Source organism: Aquarana catesbeiana, linkage group LG01, assembly GCF_042186555.1.
Source record: "Aquarana catesbeiana isolate 2022-GZ linkage group LG01, ASM4218655v1, whole genome shotgun sequence".
NCBI classification, from domain to species: Eukaryota; Metazoa; Chordata; class Amphibia; order Anura; family Ranidae; genus Aquarana; species Aquarana catesbeiana.
The window spans coordinates 838,673,815-838,699,306 of NC_133324.1; the positions used below are offsets into that span (position 1 = coordinate 838,673,815).

The 25,492-nt window shown below is 42.8% G+C and overlaps 1 protein-coding gene across 8 annotated transcripts in view; it reads right to left on the reverse strand.

Moving 5' to 3' along the window:
- The window catches only part of TBC1D1 (TBC1 domain family member 1), a 373,516-nt gene that overhangs the window by 6,766 nt on the left and 341,258 nt on the right, over positions 1–25,492 (reverse strand). For all 8 annotated transcript variants that reach the window (XM_073608893.1, XM_073608877.1, XM_073608932.1 and 5 more), the window contains 2 exons: positions 25,138–25,297; positions 9,595–9,764 (listed from right to left, as the gene is read on the reverse strand). In XM_073608893.1, coding sequence (XP_073464994.1) covers positions 9,595–9,764; positions 25,138–25,297 — 330 coding nt within the window. The remainder of the gene's footprint in view (positions 1–9,594; positions 9,765–25,137; positions 25,298–25,492) is intronic.

The following is a 25,492-nucleotide window of genomic DNA, read 5'->3' on the forward strand; positions in this document are numbered from 1 at the left end:
GTTAGTGTTTGGCTGAAGCCATTTATTACCAATCAACTGTGTTTACTCTTTAACCACTTCAGCCCCGGAAGGATTTACCCCCTTCCTGACCAGAGCACTTTTTACAATTCGGCACTGCGTCGCTTTAACTGCTAATTGCGCGGTCATGCAATGCTGTACCCAAACGAAATTTGCGTCCTTTTCTTCCCACAAATAGAGCTTTCTTTTGATGGTATTTGATCACCTCTGCCGTTTTTATTTTTTGCGCTATAAACGGAAAAAGACTGAAAATTTTGAAAAAAAATGATATTTTCTACTTTTTGTTATAAAAAAAATCCAATAAACTAAATTTTAGTCATACATTTAGGCCAAAATGTATTCGGCCACATGTCTTTGGTAAAAAAAATGTCAATAAGCGTATATTTAATGGTTTGCGCAAAAGTTATAGCGTCTACAAACTAGGGTACATTTTCTGGAATTTACACAGCTTTTAGTTTATGACTGCCTATGTCATTTCTTGAGGTGCTAAAATGGCATAGGCAGTACAACCCCCCCCAAATGACCCCATTTTGGAAAGTAGACACCCCAAGGAAATTGCTGAGAGGCATGTTGAGCCCATTGAATATTTATTTTTTTTGTCCCAAGTGATTGAATAATGACAAAAAAAAAAAAAAAAATTTACAAAAAGTTGTCACTAAATGATATATTGCTCACACAGGCCATGGGCATATGTGGAATTGCACCCCAAAATACATTCAGCTGCTTCTCCTGAGTACGGGGATACCACATGTGTGGCACTTTTTGGGAGCCTAGCCGCGTACGGGGCCCCGAAAACCCAGCACCACCTTCAGGATTTCTAAGGGCATACATTTTTGATTTCACTCCTCACTACCTATCACAGTTTTGAAGGCCATAAAATGCCAAGATGGCACAACCCCCCCCCCAAATGACCCCATTTTGGAAAGTAGACACCCCAAGCTATTTGCTGAGAGGCATGGTGAGTATTTTGCAGCTCTCATTTGTTTTTGAAAATGAAGAAAGACCAGAAAAAAAAAATTTTTTTTTTCTTTTTTCAATTTTCAAAACCTTGTGACAAAAAGTGAGGTCTGCAAAATACTCACTATACCTCTAAGCAAATAGCTTGGGGTGTCTACTTTCCAAAATGGGGTCATTTGGGGGGGTTTTGTGCCACCTGGGCTTTCCATGGCCTCCGAAACTGTGATAGGCAGTGAAGAGTGAAATCAAAAATTTACGGCCTTAGAAAGCCTGAAGGCGGTTCTTGGTTTTCGGGGTCCCGTACGCGGCTAGGCTCCCAAAAAGTCCCACACATGTGGTATCCCCGTACTCAGGAGAAGCAACAGAATTTATTTTGGGGTGTAATTTCACAAATCCCCATGGCATGTTTGAGCAATATAACATTTAGTGACAACTTTGTGCAAAAAAAAAAAAAAAAAAAAAATGTGTCTCTTTCCCGCAACTTGTGTCACAATATAAAATATTCCATGGACTCTACATGCCTCTCAGCAAATAGCTTGGGGTGTCTACTTTCCAAAATGGGGTCATTTGGGGGGGTTTGAACTGTCCTGGCATTTTATGCACAACATTTAGAAGCTTACGTCACACATCACCCACTCTTCTAACCACTTGAAGACAAAGCCCTTTCTGACACTTTTTGATTACATGAAAAAATTATTTTTTTTTGCAAGAAAATTACTTTGAACCCCCAAACATTATATATTATTTTAAAGCAAATGCCCTACAGATTAAAATGGTGGGTGTTTCTTTTTTTTTTTTTCACACAGTAATTGCGCAGCGATTTTTCAAACGCATTTTTTGTGGAAAAAACACACTTTTTTAAATTTTAATGCACTAAAACACACTATATTGCCCAAATGTTTGATGAAATAAAAAAGATGATCTTAGGCCGAGTACATGGATACCAAACATGACATGCTTTACAATTGCGCACAAACGTGCAGTGGCAACAAAATTAATACATTTTTAAAAGCCTTTAAAAGCCTTTACAGGTTACCACTTTAGATTTACAGAGGAGGTCTACTGCTAAAATTACTGCCCTCGATCTGACCTTCGCGGTGATACCTCACATGCATGGTGCAATTGCTGTTTACATTTGACGCCAGACCGACGCTTGCGTTCGCCTTAGCGCGAGAGCAGGGGGGACAGGGGTGCTTTTTTTTTTTTTTTTTTTTCTTTATTATTTTTTTGCTTTTTTATCTTATTTTTAAACTGTTCCTTTCATATTTTTTTTTAAATAATTTTTATTGTTATCTCAGGGAATGTAAATATCCCCTATGATAGCAATAGGTAGTGACAGGTACTCTTTTTTGAAAAAATTGGGGTCTATTAGACCCTAGATTTCTCCTCTGCCCTCAAAGCATCTGACCACACCAAGATCGGTGTGATAAAATGCTTTCCCAATTTCCCAATGGCGCTGTTTACATCCGGCGAAATCTAAGTCATAAAATGCTCGTAGCTTCCGGTTTCTTAGGCCATAGAGATGTTTGGAGCCACTCTGGTCTCTGATCAGCTCTATGGTCAGCTGGCTGAATCACCGGCTGCATTCTCAGGTTCCCTGTTGAGACAGGAGAGCCAGAGAAAAACACAGAAGACGGTGGGGGGGCATTCCCTCCCACTGCTTGTAAAAGCAGTCTAGAGGCTAATTAGCCGCTAGGATTGCTTTTACATGAAAGCCGACCGCTGGCTGAAAAGAATGATACCAAGATGATACCTAAACCTGCAGGCATCATTCTGGTATAACCACTCAAAGTCGTGAATGGCGTACCTGAAGACAAAAAAATGGTTAACAATAAAGCACAGTAAACGGTAAAGTATAAAAAATTGCATACCTGAAAAGCAAACATGATAAAACATAATAACAATAAAACATTGCAGAATAGAATACAGTAAAAAAGAGCAGAACACCAGAGAGAGAATAGAGAGAGAGAGAACAATAAAACGACAACTATTTTTTTTTATTTTTGTTTGTGTTTTCTTTTTTTTTTTTACACTTTTTTTTTGTAACTGTAACTTTTATAACTGTAACCGGTTCCAGGTTCGGGTCTCTCAAAATGTGATGGCATCTTGGGAGACCCTGTGAAAGTGTGCCTAGTCTGTGCAATGCTGTACCCTACGCTAATACTCAACTAGTGAATGGTAGCGTTCAAAACATTCACCAATGCAAAGACCAGGATTATCAGGACAGGAGGGACAATAATAGCGGGTGTCACGCCTATATCCGCGTTTGCTGCAGACACATCTTTTTTGGGGGGGTTCGGTGGGTAGGGGTACTCGGGAGGACATATAAATGCCTCTCATGCAGCCGACTGCATTTGGTTGGGGATGTGAATGGGGGAAGTACGGGCGCTGCAGAAGTGGTGGGTTCCCAATTAGGATTGGCGAATGCAGCAGGAAGGGCATTATGGGCACGACGGGCCTGTGTTTGTCTTCTTGGTGGCAGCGGGACACTACTTGTGCTTGCCACCTCACCAGCTTGAACTGCACTTATGGGACTCGCCACGTCACCAAGTGTTACTGCAGTGCTGGTTTGACTACGACCTGGGTGTACTAGGCCGCTGGCGCTTGCCAGTTCACCAAAACGTTACAAAAAAAAGTGACAGTGATCGATCGATACTGCACTTGGGTGGGCTGGGCTGGGCCGGGCGGAGGGGCAAAACGCAGGTGCTAGCAGGTATCTGGGCTGATCCCACTAACACTGCGTTTTTGGGAACCCTAAACTGCTGGGGACGCTAGTATAGATCTGATCGGATCAGATATTGATCCGATCAGATACTATACCACTAAGGGAGGTGTACGGTGCGTGCGTGGGTGTTAGTGGTACTGGCGCTAATCTGACGCTGCTTGGGGCTGGTGCTTGCCAGTTCACCAAAATGCTACCAAAAAAACTGTTAGCGATCGCAGGGATCAGGCCTGACTCTGCGAACGCTGCAGTTATGCGTTTAGTGTTTTGTAAGTGACAGTGATCGATCGATACTGCACTTGGGTGGGCTGGGCGGAGGGGCAAAACGCAGGTGCTAGCAGGTATCTGGGCTGATCCCGCTAACACTGCGTTTTTGGGAACCCTAAACTGCTGGGGACGTTAGTATAGATCTGATCGGATCAGATATTGATGCGTTCAGATACTATACCACTAAGGGAGGTGTACGGTGCGTGTACGGTGCGTGCGTGGGTGTTCGCGGTACTGGCGCTAATCTGACGCTGCCTGGGGCGACGCATATCACCGCCGGGCGATCAGGGGGCTAAACCTTTATTCGGTAATAAACGGCGGGTGCCCTGACACTATAAAAAATAAACTAACTAACCAGCGTCACCCGTAACAGTTATACAGTGATCAGTGGTGAAAGGGTTAACTAGGGGGCAATCAAGGGGTTAAAACATTTATTAGATAGTATATGGGGGTCCCTGTCGCTATAAAACGCTGACAGCGAACCTAAATATTTACGTTCCTAACTAGCGTCACCAGTGACACTAATACAGCGATCAGAAAAATGATCGCTTAGCGACACTGGTGACAGGGGGTGATCAAGGGGTTAAAACTTTATTAGGGGGGGTTAGGGGGGTACCCTAGACCTACAGGGGGGTAATACTAACTGTCCTACCACTGCTAACTGTCACAAACTGACACTATGCAGTAATCAGGAAAAAAACAAAACAAAACAAAAAAACCTGCTTGGTGTCAGTTTGTGACAGGGGGGGGGGGTGATTGGGGGGCGATCGGGGGTGTTTAGTGTGCCTGGCATGTTCTACTGTGTTGTGTGTGTGTGTGTTGGTGCACTTACATGTCTTCTCTCCTCGGTGCTGGAACGGAAACTGGCCAGCCGAGGAGAGATGACATCACATCCTCTGCCTCTGTGTACTATACAGAGGCAGGGGATGTTTCTCATTGGCTGGGAGCGATCGCGAGGGGGGGGCCACGATCGGATGGCCTCCCCCTCATCTCTGATCGCTCCTAGACAAATGCCGACCGCCGCTGGCACCGGGGGGGGGGTCCGATCGGACCCCCCGCCCGCGGGAAGGAAATCACGTACCAGGTACGTGATTTTGCCTGCCCGTGCCGCTCTGCTCACGTATATATGCGTGAGGCGGTCGGCAAGTGGTTAAATCATAATGGCAACAGAAACTACCCAAATGACCGTGATCAAAAGTTTACATACCCTGGTGATTTTGGCCCGATAATACGCACACAAGTTGGCACAAATGGGTTTGAATTAAAAGGTAACTATCGTCACCTGTGATCTGTTTGCTTGTAATTACTGTGTGTGTATAAAAGATCAATGAGTTTCTGGACTCCTCACAGACCCTTGGATCTTTCATCCAGTGCTGCACTGACGTTTCTGGATTCTGAGTCATGGGGAAAGCAAAATAATTGTTACAGGACCTGCGGGAAAAGGTAGTTGAACTGCATAAAACAGGAAAGGGATATAAAAAGATATCCAAGGAATTGAGAATGCCAATCAGCAGTGTTCAAACTCTAATCAAGAAGTGGAAAATGAGGGGTTCTGTTGAAACCAAACCACGGTCCAGATAGACTAACTAAAATTTCAGCCACAACTGCCAGGAAAATTGTTCGGGATGCAAAGAAAAACCCACAAATAACTTCAGGTGAAATACAGGACTATGAAAACATGTGGTGTGGCTGTTTCAAGATGCACAATAAAGAGGCACTTGAAGAAAGATGGGCTGCACGGTTGAGTCACCAGAAGAAAGCCATTACTACGCAAATACCACAAAGTATCCCGCTTACAATAAGCCAAACAGCACAGAGACAAGCCTCAAACCTTCTGGCTCAAAGTCATTTGGAGTGATGAGACCAAAATTTAGCACTTTGGCCACAACCATAAATACTGCATTTGGAGGGGAGTCAACAAGGCCTATGATGAAAGATACTGAGGTGGGTCGCTGATGTTTTGGGGATGTGTGAGCTACAAAAAGGCACAGGAAATTTGGTCAAAATTGTTGGCAAGATGAATGCAGTATGTTATCAAAAAAGAAGCTGCGCATGGGAAGTACTTGGACATTCCAGCATGACAATGATGCAAGATACAAGGCCAAGTCGACCTGTCATTGGCTACAGCAGAATAAAGTGAAGGATCTGGAGTGGCCATCTCAGTCTCCTGACCTCAATATCATTGAGCCACTCTGGGGAGATCTCAAAACATGCAGTTCATGCAAGACAGCCCAAGAATTTACAGGAACTGGAAGCTTTTTGCCCAGAGGAATAGGCAGCTTTACCATCTGAGAAGATAAAAGAGACTCATCCACAAATACCACATAAGACTTCAAACTGTCATTGATGTCAAAGGGGGCAATACACGATATTAAGAACTTGGGTATGTAAACTTTTGATCAGGGTCATTTGGGTAGTTTCTGCTATTATTATGATTTAAAAAGAGTAAACACAGTTGATTGATAATAAATGGATTCAGCCAAACACTAACCATGAATGAAAGAAAATGTAGTTTTATCATTCATATTCTCTAAAAAATGGCCAAGAAATAATACATTCTGCTAGGGTATGTAAACTTATGAGCACAACTGTATATAAACCCATGCCTGACTGTTTTTTCCCACCTCTGTGACAAAAACCCGGTGATCGGGGCGAAACATGTCAGGGGGGCACGGCTGGAGCGACGCTGCTGAGGCCACATTCATCTGCATACTAATGCACTGGGTTGGTGAGCAGCGCCCTTCTTTTTGAGAATGCTCTTACATCTCTGAATGTTGCACTGACACCAGCTCCTTTCACTGCAACTGGCTGGGAGATCTCTGTCTCAGCATAGAGCGGCACTGCAAGTTTCATCTGGAACACCAGAAGGGTTCCCCTTGTCTCTCCTAAATAACATACAACTAAAACCTGAGCACTCCCATTTCCACCCCTCCATTCCGTACTGTACCCACCTGTCAGATCTTCCCACTGTGAGTCCTGTAGACAACACGCTGTGAGCCCTGTATTCCCAACTACCTGTGTAGGCAGGGACAACGGGCTGTAGAGGGCACAAAGAGCGGAGCATACTGTGGCCACACAGCAGATCCAAAATCCAAAAAACAGACAGAGGCAGGTGCAGAGCAGGGATGATTAAATTTCAAAAAGGAGAGTAACAGGGGGGTAGGGGTGTTGGTAGGTCTTTGGCTCTACTTCTATAAAGCCCAACTCCAGGCAGGTAAAAAAAAAAAAATTATACCACGAGGGGAGGCTGTGCCCGCGCTGCAAGGATTAATTGCTTGTATTGTCTAGGGAAGAGAAACTGGTTTATTTATCTGATCCTCCGCTCCCACGGCAGTGGACTGTCCCTCGACATCCTCACGTCCAGACCCTGCCCTGGTATTGGAGGACATCAGGAGCCTAGACCGGTGGAGCAGGGTGGTGGTATCTGACAGGGTGGTGGTACAGAAGTCGATCGGTAGAGCTCACCCTCCCCCCCGCACATATATGGACCGAAAATTCGACTGGTCCCTGCTGAAACAACTGAACTTTGATCCATGCATGGCCAGCCCTGGTCTTCAACATCTTTTTGGTAGATATTTGTCTTGGCGATTTGAGAATTCATTCTTCAGATTTAAATTTTCTAAAGTAGTGAATCTGAGGCACAATATTTAATTACTTTTCTTTTGTCCTGCCACGTTGCTCAATTTCTCATATATTTTTGACTTTTTTGTTAAATGTTTAATTTGTGCAAATACATACTTTATTAGCAATGTTTTTATGACGTGTTATCTGACCTGGCTGTGCCGCCCGCTAGAGGTATATGTACTCATGCACACTGGTTTCTTGTAAACGCTGTTTATCCTGGCAGGAGAATATCAGTGTTATAAACTCACCTAAGCTGCATTATATCAAACCAGTTTAGACAAGGTTATCAGAGTTTATCAGTGTTTGGAGTTTATTTCAGTGCTAAACGCGTCCAGCCTTTCGAGTTTAACAGCGTTCTTTGTGGTCAAAATTCCCTCTCCTGAATGCGGTTTGAGGGCGTTCAGAAAATATCTTCTAAACTACCCTGCTACTAAATTGCTAAAAAATGTCCATGTGTGCATAGACACAGGATAACAGAGGGGAGTTCAAGGGCATAGGGGAAAAAAAAAAAAAAAAAAAAAAAAAAATTTGCCTAAACTCAAAAAACTGAGTTTAACAAGGGTTTTGCACAGAGCGGCCCGACCCTCTTTTTCTGGGGTCCCCCGGCGGCGTTCCTGGCCCCTCCCCTCCTGAGACCTGCTGCTGCGTCCATTGACACAGGCAGCAGGACTCAGCCCCTCCCCCGGCTTCACTGGATTTATTGACAGCAGCGGGAGCCAATGGCTCCTTCTGCTATCAATCTATCCAATGAGGACCCGAGACATCGGCTGGAGCTCCTGGGTTCGTTCTCGTTGCTGGAACGATTGGGTTCAGGTAAAAAAAAAAAAAAAGGGGGTCTCTGCAGCACAGAAGGTTTTTCACCTTAATGCATAGAATGTATTAAGGTGAAAAACCATGAGACTTTAGAACTCCTTTAAGGCCTAATAGCTGTTTGTCACATCACTGGATTATCACTATAATTTATATCTGACAGGTTTATGGCTCTGCTAGAATCTGTGAGAGAGGAGAGAAGCACAGAGAGCAGCTATGCCCGCTCTTTTGCTGCTCACTTACAGAAGCCTTTGAATATGGTGAATGAGTTCACTGATTGGATAGGAGGAGAAAAGGGGTGGGCATAGTAGCTGTACTGACTCTACATTTGAAGGGGCTGACAACAGCTGAGTTTAGCGTCAGAGCTCCAGAAGCTATGCTGCTCGAACACAAACCATGTCAGATAAAAATAATTAACCTCTCCTTGGGCTTAACTCAGAGTGCCTTAAATTCCTGGAATACAGCTTTATAATTAAATTGTCTCTAAAGCCTAAACATTTTTTACTTTAATGCATTCACGAGAAAAGGAGGTTATGTGCCGCTCTGTGCAATTCCATTGCACAGAGCAGGCAAGTATAAAGATGTTTGTTATTAAAAAAAAAAAAAATCCTTTATAATCACTTTAATTGACTTGAAAAGGGGAAGTCTTTGGAAATACAATCAGCATAAACCGAACGGACAGGAGATTAACATGTACAGGAACGGGATGCTACTACTACACTGTTTCCAACCATGAAACTTGGATGATATTCTCCAATAAAATATGACATACAAGTAAAGTACATTAAACTTTATTTCAATGAGACTTCACCATAACATTTACTTACCTTTGCTCAATTTAAATTCCATAAGAAAAAGAAAGCAGAAAAAAAAAGCTTGTATGACCCAACGATCTGCTTTAGGCACTACAGTATACATAATGAAGAACGCTTCAGTCATTGGTGATGTGCAACATTGTTATCCACCACATATGCCTTCGACTGCACAATACCCAAAACAAGAACCCAGCAGAATACACAAGTACTTCTACTTGATTTTGATAAAAGCAAGGAAATTTGTTAAATAATTATTTTGCATACTTTTGTAAGTTACAGGATGCTACAGGAATTGGATGCAATCCAGTGACACTTTCCTTTAAGTGCTCCACCACTTTGTCAACAACAGAAAACAAAAATACACATGATTAACTACATCACCTGGTTTATTGTCTTCTCCATCTGAACCAATCCCAGGTTCGGAAGTGTGTTCTTTATGAATTCTACAATGGATTCAAGGTTTTCTTGCTGTAATATTAGGGGTTTATGACTCCCCAGCAAACTTAGAGCTACTTTAAATATAACTTCTGATCCCTGGAGAAAAATCAGATCTAAGGGAAGAACAGAGAGCATAAAAAGTTATAATGAGTACAGTCATGCCAGATACACTCTGGCAATAATGAGAAACAAAAATAATTAACGTCAGTAGATCAAAATAACAACTTTCCTGTAGTGTACAACTCAGGCATCTCCATCCATCTACTGCCATTTCTGTTCCTATTTGCAGAATTACCCTCACTTGCTATCAGAAAGAAGTGATAGGAAATCTGGCCAATAGGGACACACAAAACAAAATCACCTGGAGGATGGTTGTGCTGGTGACAACTGCTTCCCTCTTTTTTTATTTATTTGGGTGTTACAGGGACATGAAGCAAAAGGAAAATTTCCTCAGCGGGGTCATTGAGAGAGAGACAGAAAAGGCAGAGACGGAGGATCGGGGTGGTGTGGTGATAAAACAGGCAGAAGGTGAGGAAGAGGTGCTGAGCACACAGATCTGGAAAATATGATATTTGGCATTGCAGGCACATGGTAGAGGATTGAATGGATTGTGCAATTGCTTCACACACACCTTTTTGAAATGCAAAGTTTTTTGTATGCCTAATGCAGGCATATAGTAAAGTTAAAGCAATAATAAAACCTTTTTTTTTTTTTTTTTTTTAAACAAACAGTTTACACTTATCTGCTCTGTGTAATGGTTTTGCACAGAGCAGCCCAGCTCCTTCTTCTCGGGTCCCACGCCGGCGCTCCTGGCCCCTCCCTTCTGCCAGGTGCCCCCACAGCAAGCTGGTTGCGCACCCAAGCTGGCACACTCCCAAGCTGCGGCTCTGTGTGTCCATTCACAAATGGAGCTGCGGCTTGGCTCCCACCCCCTCAGTCACCTTATTTGCTCACTTGTTGACAGCAGCGGGAACCAATGGCAAGGCTCTCATGGACATTGAGGGGGCTCAGCTACGTATTGGGGGGAGGGGCTGCTACACACAGAAGGTTTTTAACTTCATGCTTATGCATGAAGATAAAAACCCTGTGCCTTTACAACCATGCAAGTCCACCCAAAAAAAAAAAAAAGTGCAACGGTAAATTTTTTAATAGGAACCTGCAAAGCATTGCACCCACCAGCAGGCTTCTGCAGACTCTTTCTCCAGCTCCCTGTTTGTACCAAGGCATGGGCTTTCAGTTGGAGAGCTGAAAAATGTGTCAATAGACTGCCAATGTGGTGAATACCACACTCTCGTTCCATTGAGAACTACACATCCGCCGGCTGCCGTGGCAATTGGGATTTGTAGTTTACCATTCATAGATCTCCATAAATGAAAGATGTGGCTGTAGCCCTGCACAGCTTTTCCAGTTTCAAAAGTGACAGCTTCCGTGAGGGAAAAAGAACCACTGCATGCTGTCATGGGAGGGCATTCACATGGTATCCTGTTATACCCTAAATAAGGTTCCTTTCACACTTATGTGCTTTTGACCCACTAGAAGGCACATTTCCAGTGTGACAAAAGCACATCAAAAGTATTTCCCTTTAAATTCTATGTGACTTTTCACACTGCTGCGCTGCAGTTTGAAAAAGTCCTGCATGCAGCCTCTTTGGTGTGCTTTTTAAGAGCGCACCAAAAGCGCCTTCTATTTAGTTCTATGGAAAAGGTACCAAAAATGCACACAGGGTGTGTATTTAGGTGTGATTTTGGGGTCACATGGAACAAAGACGCTGGTTGTTAAGGAGCAGGCATCCAGAGCCTCTAGTCTGGCCAACCCCTCTCCTCACATTCTTGGAGCCCATTTTTTTTTATAACAAAAAAATGTCAACTTCACACTCTCAATCACGAAAAGGATTTTTTTATAAAGTAAATGTTGTAAACGACTTAATAGTGAGAAATTAACATCCTGCACTCTCACGCCTCAGATCAGCCCCAATTTCTGCACCTTCACACCTCAGATCACTGTCCCCCTGCAAATCTGTCCCACCACTGTAACTCCCTGCCTCATCTGCCCCACCACTGTACCCCCCCTGCACCATCTGCCCCACCACTGTACCCCCCTGCCTCATCTGCCCCACCACTGTACCCCCCTGCACCATCTGCCCCACCACTGTACCCCCCTGCACCATCTGCCCCACCACTGTACCCCCCTGCCTCATCTGCCCCACCACTGTACCCCCCTGCCTCATCTGCCCCACCACTGTACCCCCCTGCCTCATCTGCCCCACCACTGTAACCCCCTGCTCATCTGCCCCACCACTGTGACCCCCTGCTCATCTGCCCCACCACTGTAACCCCCTGCTCATCTGCCCCACCACTGTAACCCCCTGCACATCTGCCCCACCACTGTAACCCCCTGCACATCTGCCCCACCACTGTAACCCCCTGCACATCTGCCCCACCACTGTAACCCCCTGCACATCTGCCCCACCACTGTAACCCCTGCTCTTCTGTCCCACCACTGTAAGCCCTGCTCTTCCGCCCCACCAATTTACCCCCCTCTACATCTGTCTCACCACTGTAACTCCGTGTACATCTGCCCCACCACTGTAACCCCTGCTCTTCGGTCCCACTACTGTAACCCCTGCTCATCCGCCCCACCAATTTACCCCCTTTCTCATCTGTCCCACCACTGTAATCCCCTGCACATCTGACCCACCACTTTACCCCCCTGCTTTTCTGTCCCACCACTGTAACCACCTGTACATCTGCCCCACCACTGTACCTCCCTGCACATTTGCTCCACCACCGTACCCCCATGCTCTTCTGTCTCACCGCTGAACCATCTTCTCATCTGTCCTAACACTGAACTTATCTGCTCATCTGTCTCAACTCTGTTCCCCCTGCTCTCCTGCCCAACCACTGAAACCCCCGGCTCATCTGTCCCACCAATACACCTCCTTTCACATCTGGCCCAACACTGAACCCCCCCTGCTCATCTGCCCCATCACTGAACCCCCCTGCTCTTCTGTCCCACTGCTGAACCCCCTTCTCATCTCTCCCACCACTGTACCTCCCTGTACGTCTGCCCCACCGCTGTACCCTCCTGCTCTTCCGCCCCACCTCTGAACCCCTCCTGCTCATTTTCCCCACCACTGTACCCTCATCTCATCTATGAAATGCGTGATATGCAGAGTGGTGAAAGGAAGAAGAGATGAGACACATCTACCTGTCCTGGCACACTCATCCGGCTGATCCACCTCTTGTATTCAGCCCACGCGCTTGTATGGGATGTATGTGATGTCACACACCAGCATATGGAATGGATGCACAATGATGAGCTCAGGTCAGGGGGATTTTCTGAAAGCAGTGGGCCTGTGTGCAGGATCATAAGTTGGGCCCCTGAGGAAAAGTGTGGCGCTCCGCACCGCAGCACAAGTTGGGTGTGATTTTCATTGCGCTGAATACTGGCTCTGGCTTAAAAGGGGCACAGAGTGCAGAGGGGTTCAGTAGTAAGTGACAAAAAAGGATCAGGAATAATTTCAAAAAAGTTCCCAGAAGCTAAACAGTAATTCCACAAACTGTTTCCCAATTGTGGTTTTCCCAATCACAGTGAAATCCCTTCTTTCTGAGATTGGTAGTGGCAACCAAGAGAGTCATTTTCCTCCAGATAGTGGGCGGGACTAGCAGGACTGTGATTGGCTTTTAGCAGTGGCCAATGACAGTTCTCCTCCTCCTGGAAACAGTGACCGCCCCCCCCCGGCAGAACTGCACCCAATCTCTTACCCATCACAAGAGCTGACTATCCCAGGTACAGCAAAGTTAAAGAACCAATGTTTCCCATCTTTTACAATGTGTGGGGGCGCAGTGCTTCCCCCTCAGTGCAGGTGTGACGTGGGGAATTCTAAATTGGAATGCATTAGTGTCTCATTGACAATTCCCTGTGCTGCTCTGCTGATGGGGAGGGAGCCGAGTGCCAGCAGAAGAGGCTTCGTGTGCCGGGGGTTGCCTACCCCTGCTCTACATACTTGGTGGAAATGGTTTGTGTATATTTAGTGGTTTAACTAAAATTGTTTTTTTATAGGGATTTCAAGAATAGAAATTCACTGTCTGCTTAGGACAATTTCCAATAACCCCCCCAAACACTAACATTCATAGGAATTTATTGGATAGTCATGTAAATGAGAGGGGGGAGTTTTGGGACTTTAAATGAGGCACAATGAATGTACCTCCATCCCTGATTCAGGTAAATAAAAAAGAAATGTGGATAGTCATGTATACCATATTATTGGGAATTCTTTATTCCACTAAATTTGGCATCTTTTTCATAAGAAAAATTGCCAAGTCATTGTGATTCCAAAAAAAAAAAAAAAAGAAGGACTATGATGCAGTCAATATTTTTACAGTTTTCCTTATAGCATTCCTGAACTCAGCATGACCTCTTTGGGCTCCAGGGGCTAGTCGACATCATGACTATACATACAACTCAACACAGATCTGCTCTTTCACAATCAAAACATTAGTCACACCTCAACTGTCCCTTCTCACACTCCAGAAATTGGTTTCAGTCTGCTGTCACAGCAGGACAAGTTGTAGAATAGGTGCTCCCCCCTCTGTAATGGAGCCAGGGAGTGCCTCTGAGCCGGTCACACAATCAGGTACAATACATGTGAGGTCAGATGGCAAATGTGCCGAATGTCATCCAATAAAAGGAATTCTGTAACACTATACACTAGAATCGGAACCCCAAACAAGGTTATAGCTTGTGTTCCCATTAAAGAAAAACAGATCATGGTTTTAAAGCGGTTCTTAAAGCAGAAGGTTTTTTTATCTGAATGCATTCAGATAAAAAAAAAACCTGTGTGCAGCAGCCCCCCAAAAACTTACCTGAGCCCATCTCAATCCAGCAATGTGCATAAGAGACTCGGCTGTCCGGGACTCCCCCTCCTGATTGGCTGAGGCACACAGTGGGCGCCACTGGCTCCCGCTACTGTCAATCAAAGCGAGTGAGCCAATCAGGATAGTGAGGGGGTGGGGCAGAGCTGCGGCTCCATGTCGAAATGGACACACAGCGCAGCGGCTCAGCTCAGGTGCCCCATAGCAAGCTGCTTGCTGTGGGGTCACTTAGCAGGAGGGAGGGGCCAGGAGCGTCAGTGAGGGACCCAAGAAGAGAAGGATCTGGGCTGTTCTGTGCAAAACCAACTGCACAGAGCAGGTAAGTATAACATGTTTGTTATTTAACAAAAAACACCACAAGACTTTAGTATCACTTTAAAAGGGGTAATAAAGAAGTAGGTAGTGTTAGATCTGCATTGGGCTTCCATCTGACAATTTGTACAGATCTGGTCTCCCTGCACTATCCATGGTGACAGGCGGTGGAGCAAACCTTTACAACTCAGAGGGATTTGGGAGTCTTCTAAAATTGCAATGAGGTTACATGGCCCCTTTATATACAGAGTTTAGAGAGCTTCTGAATTTGATAAAACACACACATACAATATTACACTATGTTTAATGGAGTACAAAGAAAATCCTTCACATCAGCTCCACCACATTTATACACACTCCAGAACTCGCTAGAATCCTAGAAAACCTAAGCAGACAAACAACTCATGCAAAAACATATGACCTTGCACGGACGAGCATTGTTACCCCCGAAAAAAGCGAGGAGAAATGTAAAATTTTGGCGTTGTCCTCAAAATAAGAGGTGAGGGGAAATGATCTAATGGGGACACTTGTTCCGAGGCCATTCTTTTCAACTTTGGGAGCAGCTGGCAATCAACACAGCAGGGCTGGATGGGGGGGGGCAGCTAAATTGACTACAGACGAGACAGGCATGTCATTCATGGGCACTGCATCCTGATTCTTTATTCAGCAAAGCATAGCTATGCTACAGAGCGGATTCCGTGCTTGGTGTGTTCAACAAGGAAAAGACGAAGTTTAACCAGTACAACATCATTAAACAGACATATACATGGAATTTTATCTTTGGGGTAACATACTTTAAAGGCAGGCCATAGGTTGCAGGAAAGAAATTTGCACCGCCCCCACACCATTAACAAAGACCGTGTTGACAGGAAAATCCCTCCTGCCAAGCAACTGTCTTTTCCCAGCAGGGGGCGGTGGCAGAGCCGTCTTGGCAGGAGAAGACCTTGATTATCGCTAGCAGCTATAACAACATCTTACTATAATCGCAAACTAATCCGACAGGTTTGTAGTATCCAAGTTGATTGATTAATCAACTAGTTTGTAAATTCAGCCTGCCAATTAATGGTTCAAAACTTGGCTGGTTCAGCAGGATTTGGTTCATGTATGGTCGGCCTAAGGATTACTGACTTGCCTGGGATGGATTTCCATTAGCGGCACCATCATAGGTACAGACCTCTGTAGCCGTCTCTCGTTTACACTTGGGGGGGGGGTTAAAAACATGCAGCCGAGAAGCTTTATTACCACCCATCAACCTCTTAAGCTGCAAGGTTAGCAGGCAGAGGTATAAGATGTGCTGCTTTGCACTGCAGCAGGGCAAAATTTATCGCCACTGCCACGTTTGGTGGGCAATACCACCCACCAAACATGATCCATTCAACTCATATTTGCGCTACAGAGGGTAACGTAAATAAGCCCTAAGGCTCCTTTCACACATGCTGTCCGTTTGTTTTACATCCATCCTTTGACATATGAAAAACGGACATTAATGCATCTCTATGGAAAAACTGATGTAAATGGATGATCATCCATATACATCAGTTTGCATCCGCATCCTCTGATTAAAGCTCTTTTTCTCCTTCCATTAAAAAAAAACAGATTGGACGAAAAACGGATGTAAACTGACAAATGGTCAGTTTTTCATCCGTTTTTGCATTGGTAGTGGATGTAAAAAAACAAAAAAAAAAAAACAAATAAACCAAACAAACGGATGAGCACTGATAAACTGATGAAATGAACGGTCCCCGCATTTGTGAAAAGGGCCCAAATGTATTTGTGCTGGTTTGACTATTGCAGGTAAAATAGAACGAAAGCTCAACTGAAACAGAAAGTGATGTTATTGGCTCTATGTACTGGCACTCTATGAAATAAGGGATTAGAAATCATTGTTCTATTCATCTGTGCATGTTTTTTTTAATTTTCAGAAGCTTGTACTGCATAGTTTCTATGAGAAGGGAGGGTGTGTGTGTGTGTGTGTGTGTGTCTGTATATGAACAAGGGCAGAAACAAACTGTATATGTAATGAATACCTCCTCTGACAAATGCCACAGCTCTTTTAAAAAGGGAAGTAAGTCACCACCAATCAAAAAAAAAACAAAAAAAAACCGTAACGCCGAAGATGATATCCTTTCTTTGAGTTTTTTCCCCTCCACCGCATTCAGAATTCACCAGGGAGGAAACACAAGGGACAGTTTGTTGCAGCAGCCAACAAAATCAGCATCTTCTGTGGACAGAGGATATAACAAACCCTCCCAGAGCCCAGACTTTTCCATTCACTCCAGCCCTGCACAGTCCTAATCTCTTAACCTGCCACTAAATTCTGCTAACATACTGCCTGCTGGAAAAAAGAAGAGGCCAGGCACAGCCAAAAGCTATTAATTACTAGCAGTGGCCAAATCAGTTAAAATGTTAAGTTATTCCCAAAAATAAGATTTGCCAATGCACAGAAACATGTGTTTCATTTTAAAGAGAGACTACATTCCTTCTAGTGGAAAGACCTTGTGTGTGTCACAGCATTACATGTGCTGGTATTTTTCAAAATCATCACCATGTATAAAGCTTTGCATTTTCACAAAAAAAAAAAAAAAAAACAGAAGGAAAACACAAAAATAAAAAAAGGATCTAAACCTAAAAACAAAAAACGTAACATCCCGAAAAATTAAAACTTATGCAGCCATTCCATTCAAAAACATTTTCAGCAAGTACAAAAATTACCTGTTGATCTTACCAGAAATGGAGTTATACTTTAAAGGACAAATATGCAGCTAGGGCAAAGCACAGAATCATTTCAGGGAATAATATCGGTCACATTCCCACTGCCATTTCAAAAAATGTTTGTTTTTTAAAAAAGAAAAAAAGTTGCTAGATGTTCATAGAAAAACACTTCTAATTTTTTTCCTTTTACCATATATAATACTGGGAGGATCCGTTCTTGATCTTTGGTCACTGTTCCCTTGGTGGATACCCATTGATGTTATATATTGTGATGGACCCCTGCCTGATTGGTCTACATGGAAAACCGTGTATGCTGATTTTCTTCCCTGGGTGTGTTACACCACAAGCTCTGTTGACTCATCAGGTGTATGTCTAGTTGGGTTCAACTTGTCTGGTAAGCCTCTTTCCTTTTGGTGGTGGATTATCAACAGACTAGTTCACAGATTTATCTTGCAAGTCACTTTATATATTGGAGTCACCTTAGAAACTTTCATTCTAATATATATATATATATATATATATATATATATATATATATATATATACATACATACACACAGTATATATGCACTGTTGGTTTATGTAAACATCATCATTATTATTGTTGTTTGTATAGTAGAGTAATATTGTATGTATTTTATCATGATTTATGCACATCAGAAATGGTTTGTTACTAGTTTGATCCCGTCAGGGGAATCTCACTTTCACCTTCACTTTTAGTGCTGCACTTTACCACTTTCCCATTTGTTCACATATTCACAGATTTCTGTTGTGCTGGCAGCTATTATTTATCACTTTAAAGCGGTTGTATAGTCAAAATGTTAACTTTTACCTACAGGTAAGCCTATAATAAGGCTTACCTGTAGGTAAAAAAAAAAAATCTCCTAAACCTGTACGGTTTAGGAGATATTCCCCTTGCAATGAGCCGCTGACTGCAGCGGCGCATGCGCACAGGGGATTCTCGGCTGAAGGCCCGGCAGAAGCCAGACCTTGCCGGAAAGAAATCTCCAGCGCGCATGCGCGGGAGTGACGACATCGCGGCTTCGGCCACTCACAGCGCTGGAGCCGCGATACCCGGAAGACACGCCAAGGCAACATGTCTGCAACCTCGGCATGGACCAGGTAAGATACCGATGCCTCGTTCTAAGGTAAGTATTTCATAATGAGCTAGTATGCGGTGCATACTAGCTCATTATGCCTTTTACCTTACAGGTGTATACAAAAAAAAAAAAAAAAGTGTCAGCGGGTTTACTACCGCTTTAAGACAGCGCAGTTTTTTTCTTTTCTTTTTTAACACTTCTAATTAGCCTGATCAACTGTTCACCTATTTTTGTGCCTACACCGATCAATATCCACTATAGTCAAAATTTAAATCTAGTTTAGACAGAGGGGGTACAAAGTCAACGCCATCAGACTGCTACAGCAACCATTTCCATTCAAACCTGCACTGGGAAATGACAGCTAGAGAATAAAGCTGAATTTAGACGTTTAGAAGTTTACCCAACATTGGTGGGTGCCGTCGAATGCTACAGATTCAAGCAAATGGAGAAGCCCCGCAAACGCGTGCAATGCATACAGTGGCGGCACATTTGCCAGCAAAAAATGGGGTTAAAAAGAGGCGGTAAGGAGGTGTCATATTGCTTCCTCACTGTCGGTCAGTGGCGTCTGAAGCACAATTCGAGCGTGGATCGGACTTCAGAGGAAAGGGAGGTTTAGGCGCATGTTTAAATCTACCCTAAAACGTACCTGGAATTGGTTACCGTTATCGGTGCTGATATTAAGCATTTGCATGAGTATCCGTACTCGTGCAAATGCTTCGATACCTGAACATTTTTTTAGCTTGATTCTTTCAGCTGACAGTGGGATTCCCCCACTGACAGCTAGAATGTAAAAAAAAAAAAAAAAAAAAGGAAAGAAAAAAAAAAAAGCTGTCAATTATCAGTTGTGATGGAGTGCGGCTACAGCTTCCTTACCAACCAATGATTCAGCTATCAGTGGGGTTCCCCTGTTGACAGCTGAAGTGTAAACCGAAGTCCCGGCAAATGGAGCTGTCAAAAATAAATAAATAAAAAAAGCAGCCAGGCAATGTTTATCAACAACATTGCTCAGCAGAAAGAAAAGAAACATGTTTTTTTTTTATCTTACAGTTTTTTTTCATCTACAGCTCAAAAGGTATGAACTTCAATCTGCAGATGAAGTCAGTTTAACCACTTGCCGACCACAGCACGCCGATGTACGTCCCTACTTTGGAGACAGATATCGTTGCTATGGTAGCAGCTAGCTGCCATAACCCTGGTATCCACGTGTTCGGCTGGCGACAAAATAAAAGTGGTCTCTGTGGCAGATTTGCCAAAGATCACTTTTATTGGTGGCGGGAAAGGGCCCCCCCTCCCGCCGCGATCCGGTGCCCTCCGCCGCTTACCGGAGCCGTTGGCAGCAGCAGAAGTGATCGCGTCCGTCTCCTTCCTTGGTATAGAGACGAGTGAGGGGAAGATGGCCCCCACCCGTCTCCATACCATAGCAGGGTGGAAGCGACGTTAAAACGTCACTTCCGCCCATACATCTTAAAGGCACATTTTTTTCAAATGACAATTTTTTTTTTTTTTTATTGCATTTAAGTCCAAATATGAGATCTGAGGACTTTTTGACCCCAGATCTCATATTTAAGAGGACCTCATGCTTTTTTTCTATTACAAGGGATGTTTACATTAAATAAAAAAGTGACCCAATTTAAAAAAAAAAAACTAAAATAAAATAAAAAAGTGTAAAAATAAATAAAATCAAGTAAAATAAATAAGGAAAAAAAAAAATTTCAAAAACACCCAGTCCCGACGAGCTCGTACGCAGAAGCAAATGCATACGTAAGTAGCGCCCGCATATGAAAACGGTGTTCAAACCACACATGTGAGGTATCGTCACGATCGGTAGAGCGAGAGCAATAATTCTAGCCCTAGACCTCCCCTGTAACTCAAAACATGCAACCTGTAGAATTTTTTAAACGTCCCCTATAGAGATTTTTGAGGGAAGTTTGACGCCATTCCACGAGCGGGCGCTATTTTGAAGTGTGGCATGTTGGGTATAAATTTACTCGGTGTAACATTATCTTTCACAATATAAAAAAAAAAAAAATTGGGCTAACTTTACTGCTGTCTTTTTTTTATTCAAAAAAGTGAATTTTTTCAAAAAAAAAAGTGCGCTTGTAAGACCGCTGCACAAATACGGTGTGAAAAAAAGTATTGCAATGACCGCCATTTTATTCTCTAGGGTGTTAGGAAAAAAAACAATATATAATGTTTGGGGGTTCTAAGTAATTTTCTAGCAAAAAAAAAAACTGTTTTAAACATGTAAACACCAAAATCTTAAAATGAGGCTGGTCTTTAAGTGGTTAAAGCAACCTGTCAAGTAAAAAAAAAATTTTTAATTAAAGGTTTCTTTGTTTAACCCCTTAATTTACTGTAATCAGCCTTAATTAGCTCCTTATTCTTCTCCATTTAATTATTATTTTCCTGCTGATTTTTTTTGTTCACTTCCATTTTATAAACTATTAAAACTTTTTTTTTTGTTTGCTTTGTTTGTTAATATTTTTACACCTTTAACACATATTTACACGTTTCACAATGAAAAAAGCACACAATTAAAAAAAATAAAAATGATTTCATTTGTAAATAACTTCCCGATGTTTGCACCATTGCTGACAGCTAAAGTATAAACAAAACAGTTGCAGTAGGTATCAGTAATTGGTATCGGCGAGTATTAAAAAAAGAAAACCAAAAAAAAAAAAAAAAAAAAGTATCGGTACTCGTAAAAAAAAAAAAAAAAAAAAATAATAATATGGTATCGGTGCATCCCCATAGTTACAACATAAACAGTCTCAAAAATAGGCCGATAATTAAGGCCAATAGTCAAACATTTTCCAATTCAAAGCTTCAAAAGCTGTTACTAGTCAAGACAGAGGAAAGGACAGGACTGTTGGTGACATATAGGGAGAGGCAGCAGAGGTGTCATATGAAACTACAAGGTAAACAAAAATGCCAAGCATTTTAAAAGATCTGAAAAAAGCCTCCACCACCACTCCTAGCACTACTTTGGTCTTTAAGAGCTGCTTCCTGGAGGCTCTTAACCATGTGTGTGCTGGAATCCCTGTAGTCAGGGGTGGAGGCTCTTTCCCACCCGCATATAACACTTCAGAGCCTCCAAAATTCCGTGTCCCAAATATCTCTCTATTAACACAGAGAGAACTGTGAGTCAGTCCTCTCCTGACTAAGGCTATTCCCGGGAATTCCTCACCCATCCTGGGTGACCCCCTGAATACTATCACACTTCCCTTAAAGGGACCACAACCCAAATATTGGTGATATATAGTACCCGTCCAGAACCCAACCTTGGCATCCTGTACAAAATGCTCTGCTCTGGCCCCCCTCTGTGCTCCTCCCCCCCCCCCCCTCCCAGGTCTGTCAGGATGGAGGAAGGAGCCAGGAAATATGTCATTTACAGGCTCCTTCCTTTTCTGAATGGATAGAATCACTGACTCTGTCCATTCATAACTTCGCACTGTAAACTGTGTTTACGATGCTTCAGTATATGAATGGAGAGGAGCATCGGTCTCCTATCCATTTATTTTCAGTGCAGCTGAGGCTGCAGAGAATGGGACTGGGGAATCTGTGTCCTCAGTCCCTCCCCTGTCTCAAAGTTGGGGGGTCTGTTTAGACCCCCGATATCTCACCAAAGCCCCCCAACAGGGCTGATAAAAAAAAAAAAAAAAAAAAAAAAAAAAAGAAGAATTGTAATAAAAAAATATTTAAAAGGTTAAATTAAAAAAAAAAACACAACAAAAAATTTATTGTAAAAATTAAAAAACTACTGACGCAGTCCACGCCTCATCAGTGCTGCAAATTAGTGCCACTGTCACATAAAGAAAAAAAAAAAAGTATTGCCGAATACTTGAAAAAAGTGGTATTAGTACTCTGTCTTAAAAAAGTGGTATCCAAAACAATGTATAATATATAAATATATATTGTTACACAGGTCAAGCATTTTCTCAGATATCTACAATTAAAGGGTTTCCTATTTATTCTTTGGGGCTGGTAAATATGCCAATAAAATAGTTTTGTTAGATCATCTGTTTGAAAAGCACAAAACATTTCCATTGGTTCTGCCAATAATTTTGTCCTCTAACTTCCTCTGTGCAAAGGGCCAGAAGGCCTGGGCTGCATTCTAATCTGTTACACTGTTCCCAGCGATCTCTGACTACCCACAGTGTTATGGAGTAGAGAAGATGGGAAGGTTATTGCAATCCTGTTCTAGAGTTACAATGCTGCTTTTTCCATACATACAGCTGGATGACTAGTGTTGTCAATAGGACAGAAGTGCGTTAGTGGTAAGATCACCAGGTGAAAAGCCTGAACAAAGAAAACTAATGCAGTCACCATATCAAAGGAGTGGTAAGCTGGAATATATATCATTTTTGCTCATGGGTTTCGATATGCTCTTAGCGATTTTACCTGCTGGTCAAATCTAAAATTGCAATATAGACATACATTCATCCCATTTGGGGAGGGGGTGCTTGTCTTTACAACCTTAACCTACACTAGGGACAGTACCTGTCCTATGAAATCTTCAAGAAAAAATGATGAAGGAATCCCCACCTACCACAGTCTCTTAGACCAGCAGCCCAGGACCCTTGCTTTCTGGTTTCAAGTGCTTGAAGGATTGAAGATCACCCACAAAATAAGAAAAAACATTTCCTACCGTTCCAGGTCTTTGCTTGGAGCAGACTTCAGACAGACTCTGCAAGCTACTTGTTAAATTTAATGATAGGAAACTTAATTTACCCCCATTGACAAAGAGGAACAATGCAGAGTTTCCCCTAATTAACATACAATGGAGGAGGACAAACCATGTTCAAATCTCGTTTACAACTCATAATACTAATCTGCCAGCACAGTACAGACAGGGTTAATTATGGTAAACATTAACTTTCGAGCCCCCCCTGCATAGCAGAAAAAAAATTCAATTTTGTAGTTTTCAGAAAAGAGCAAGTAAAATGAAAGCAGTGATTTTTACATATGCTTGGTTATGTGAATAAGAACAGGTCATAAATATTACATAGGTGTTTTAAACCAATTTGACACACACACACATACATTATATATATATATATATATATATATATATATACATATACACACACACACACACACACTATATTACCAAAAGTATTATGACACCTGCCTTTACATGCACAAGAAAACTTTAATGGCAAATCAATCTTAGTCCGTAGGGTTCAATATTGAGTTGGCCCACCCTTTCCCTCATCTGGGAAGGCTGTCCACAAGGTTTAGGAGTGTGTCTATGGGAATGTTTGACAATTCCTCCATAATTGCATTTGTGCGGTCAGGCACTGATGTGGATGAGAAGGCCTGGCTCGCAATCTCCACTCTAATTCATCCCAAAGATGTTCTATCGGGTTGAGGTCAGGACTCTATGTAGACCAGTCAAGTTCCTCCACCTCAAACTCGCTCATCCATGTCTTTATGGACATTGTTTGTACAATGGTGCACAGTCATGTTGGAACAGGAAGGGGCCATCCCCGAACTGTTCCGACAAAGTTGGGAGCATGAAATTGTCCAAAATGTCTTGGTATCCTGACACCTTAAGAGTTCCCTTCACTGGAACTAAGGGGCCAAGCCAAACCCCTGAAAAACAACCCCATACCATAATCCCCCCTCCACCAAATGATTTGGATCAGTGCACAGAGCAAGGCCCATAAAGACATGGATGAGTGAGCCTTCCCAGAAGAGTTGAAGCTGTTAGGCTTAATGTACACAGGACCTCTCTCTTTACAACCTCTCCTGAACGATTTAACTTGACAGATAGTAACCAACGTTCATTTAAAACCGTCCGTTTTGCCGCGCTTGCATTTAGAAGCCTTAAAGCTGTAAAGGGTGGGCCAACCTAATATTGAACCCTACGGACTGAGATGCCATTAAAAGGTCATGTGCGAGTAAAGACAGGTGTCACAATACTTTTGGTAATATTTTTTTTAAAGGACCTTTTAAAGGACAAATGAGGCTTTTGCTTTACAAAAATTACTTTACTTTGTGCACAATTGACGAAGAGATGCAAAAAAAAAAAAAAAAAGGTTTCCCACTTTGACCACAATTTAAAATAAAATGGTTTGAGTTGCCAATTGTACACGCAGGGTTGCTATGGTGTAAATATTCTCAATATTTTGCGTATTCGCCAAATGCATACACACGGGCCACAAAAGTAAAAGTGCACACTGAACCAATTCACGTTTTTTGTTTTTTTTTAAATAATGACTACATATGGTACAAAGAGGGCAACATGGCGAGCCAAATCTAGCACCATTTACTTACATCATGTAAAGGATGGGGCAACAACCCCTTTATATCTAAACAGAGAACAAACCAAGAACACATATCTGTACACTGGAGGCATGAAAGGGGTTTTCTTCCAGCTGCACCCTTCAGTTTATGTTAGCATTTCATTCCACCATTTCTCTCATCGCCAGCCCTGGATAAAGAACAAGAATAACATCATATACATGTTTGCTTTCAAAACTTACCAAACACTCTGGCCACAAAACCCAAGGGGAACTGGGAAGCAAACATGGTGAGGAACCAAGGGGCAGCATAGAGGCTGGGGCCAATCTCAAATTCCTCCAGGTGGTTGTACAGATCTCTGTGATAATCATGGAGAAGGCGAGACAGCTGGTACATCTGGATCTAAGAGGAGAACAAAATGCATTTAAATGCACGCATATTATACAGAATACTTATATATACAAAGGCTGATAAAAGGGATATTTCGGAAGAAGGGTAAAGTCACAGGGGAAATCAGAAGGAAATAAGCCCTTGGAAAGAATCTCTTCTAAACACTTTGCTAATCACTCACTTATCCGTCATCACCAGCAGACAGTT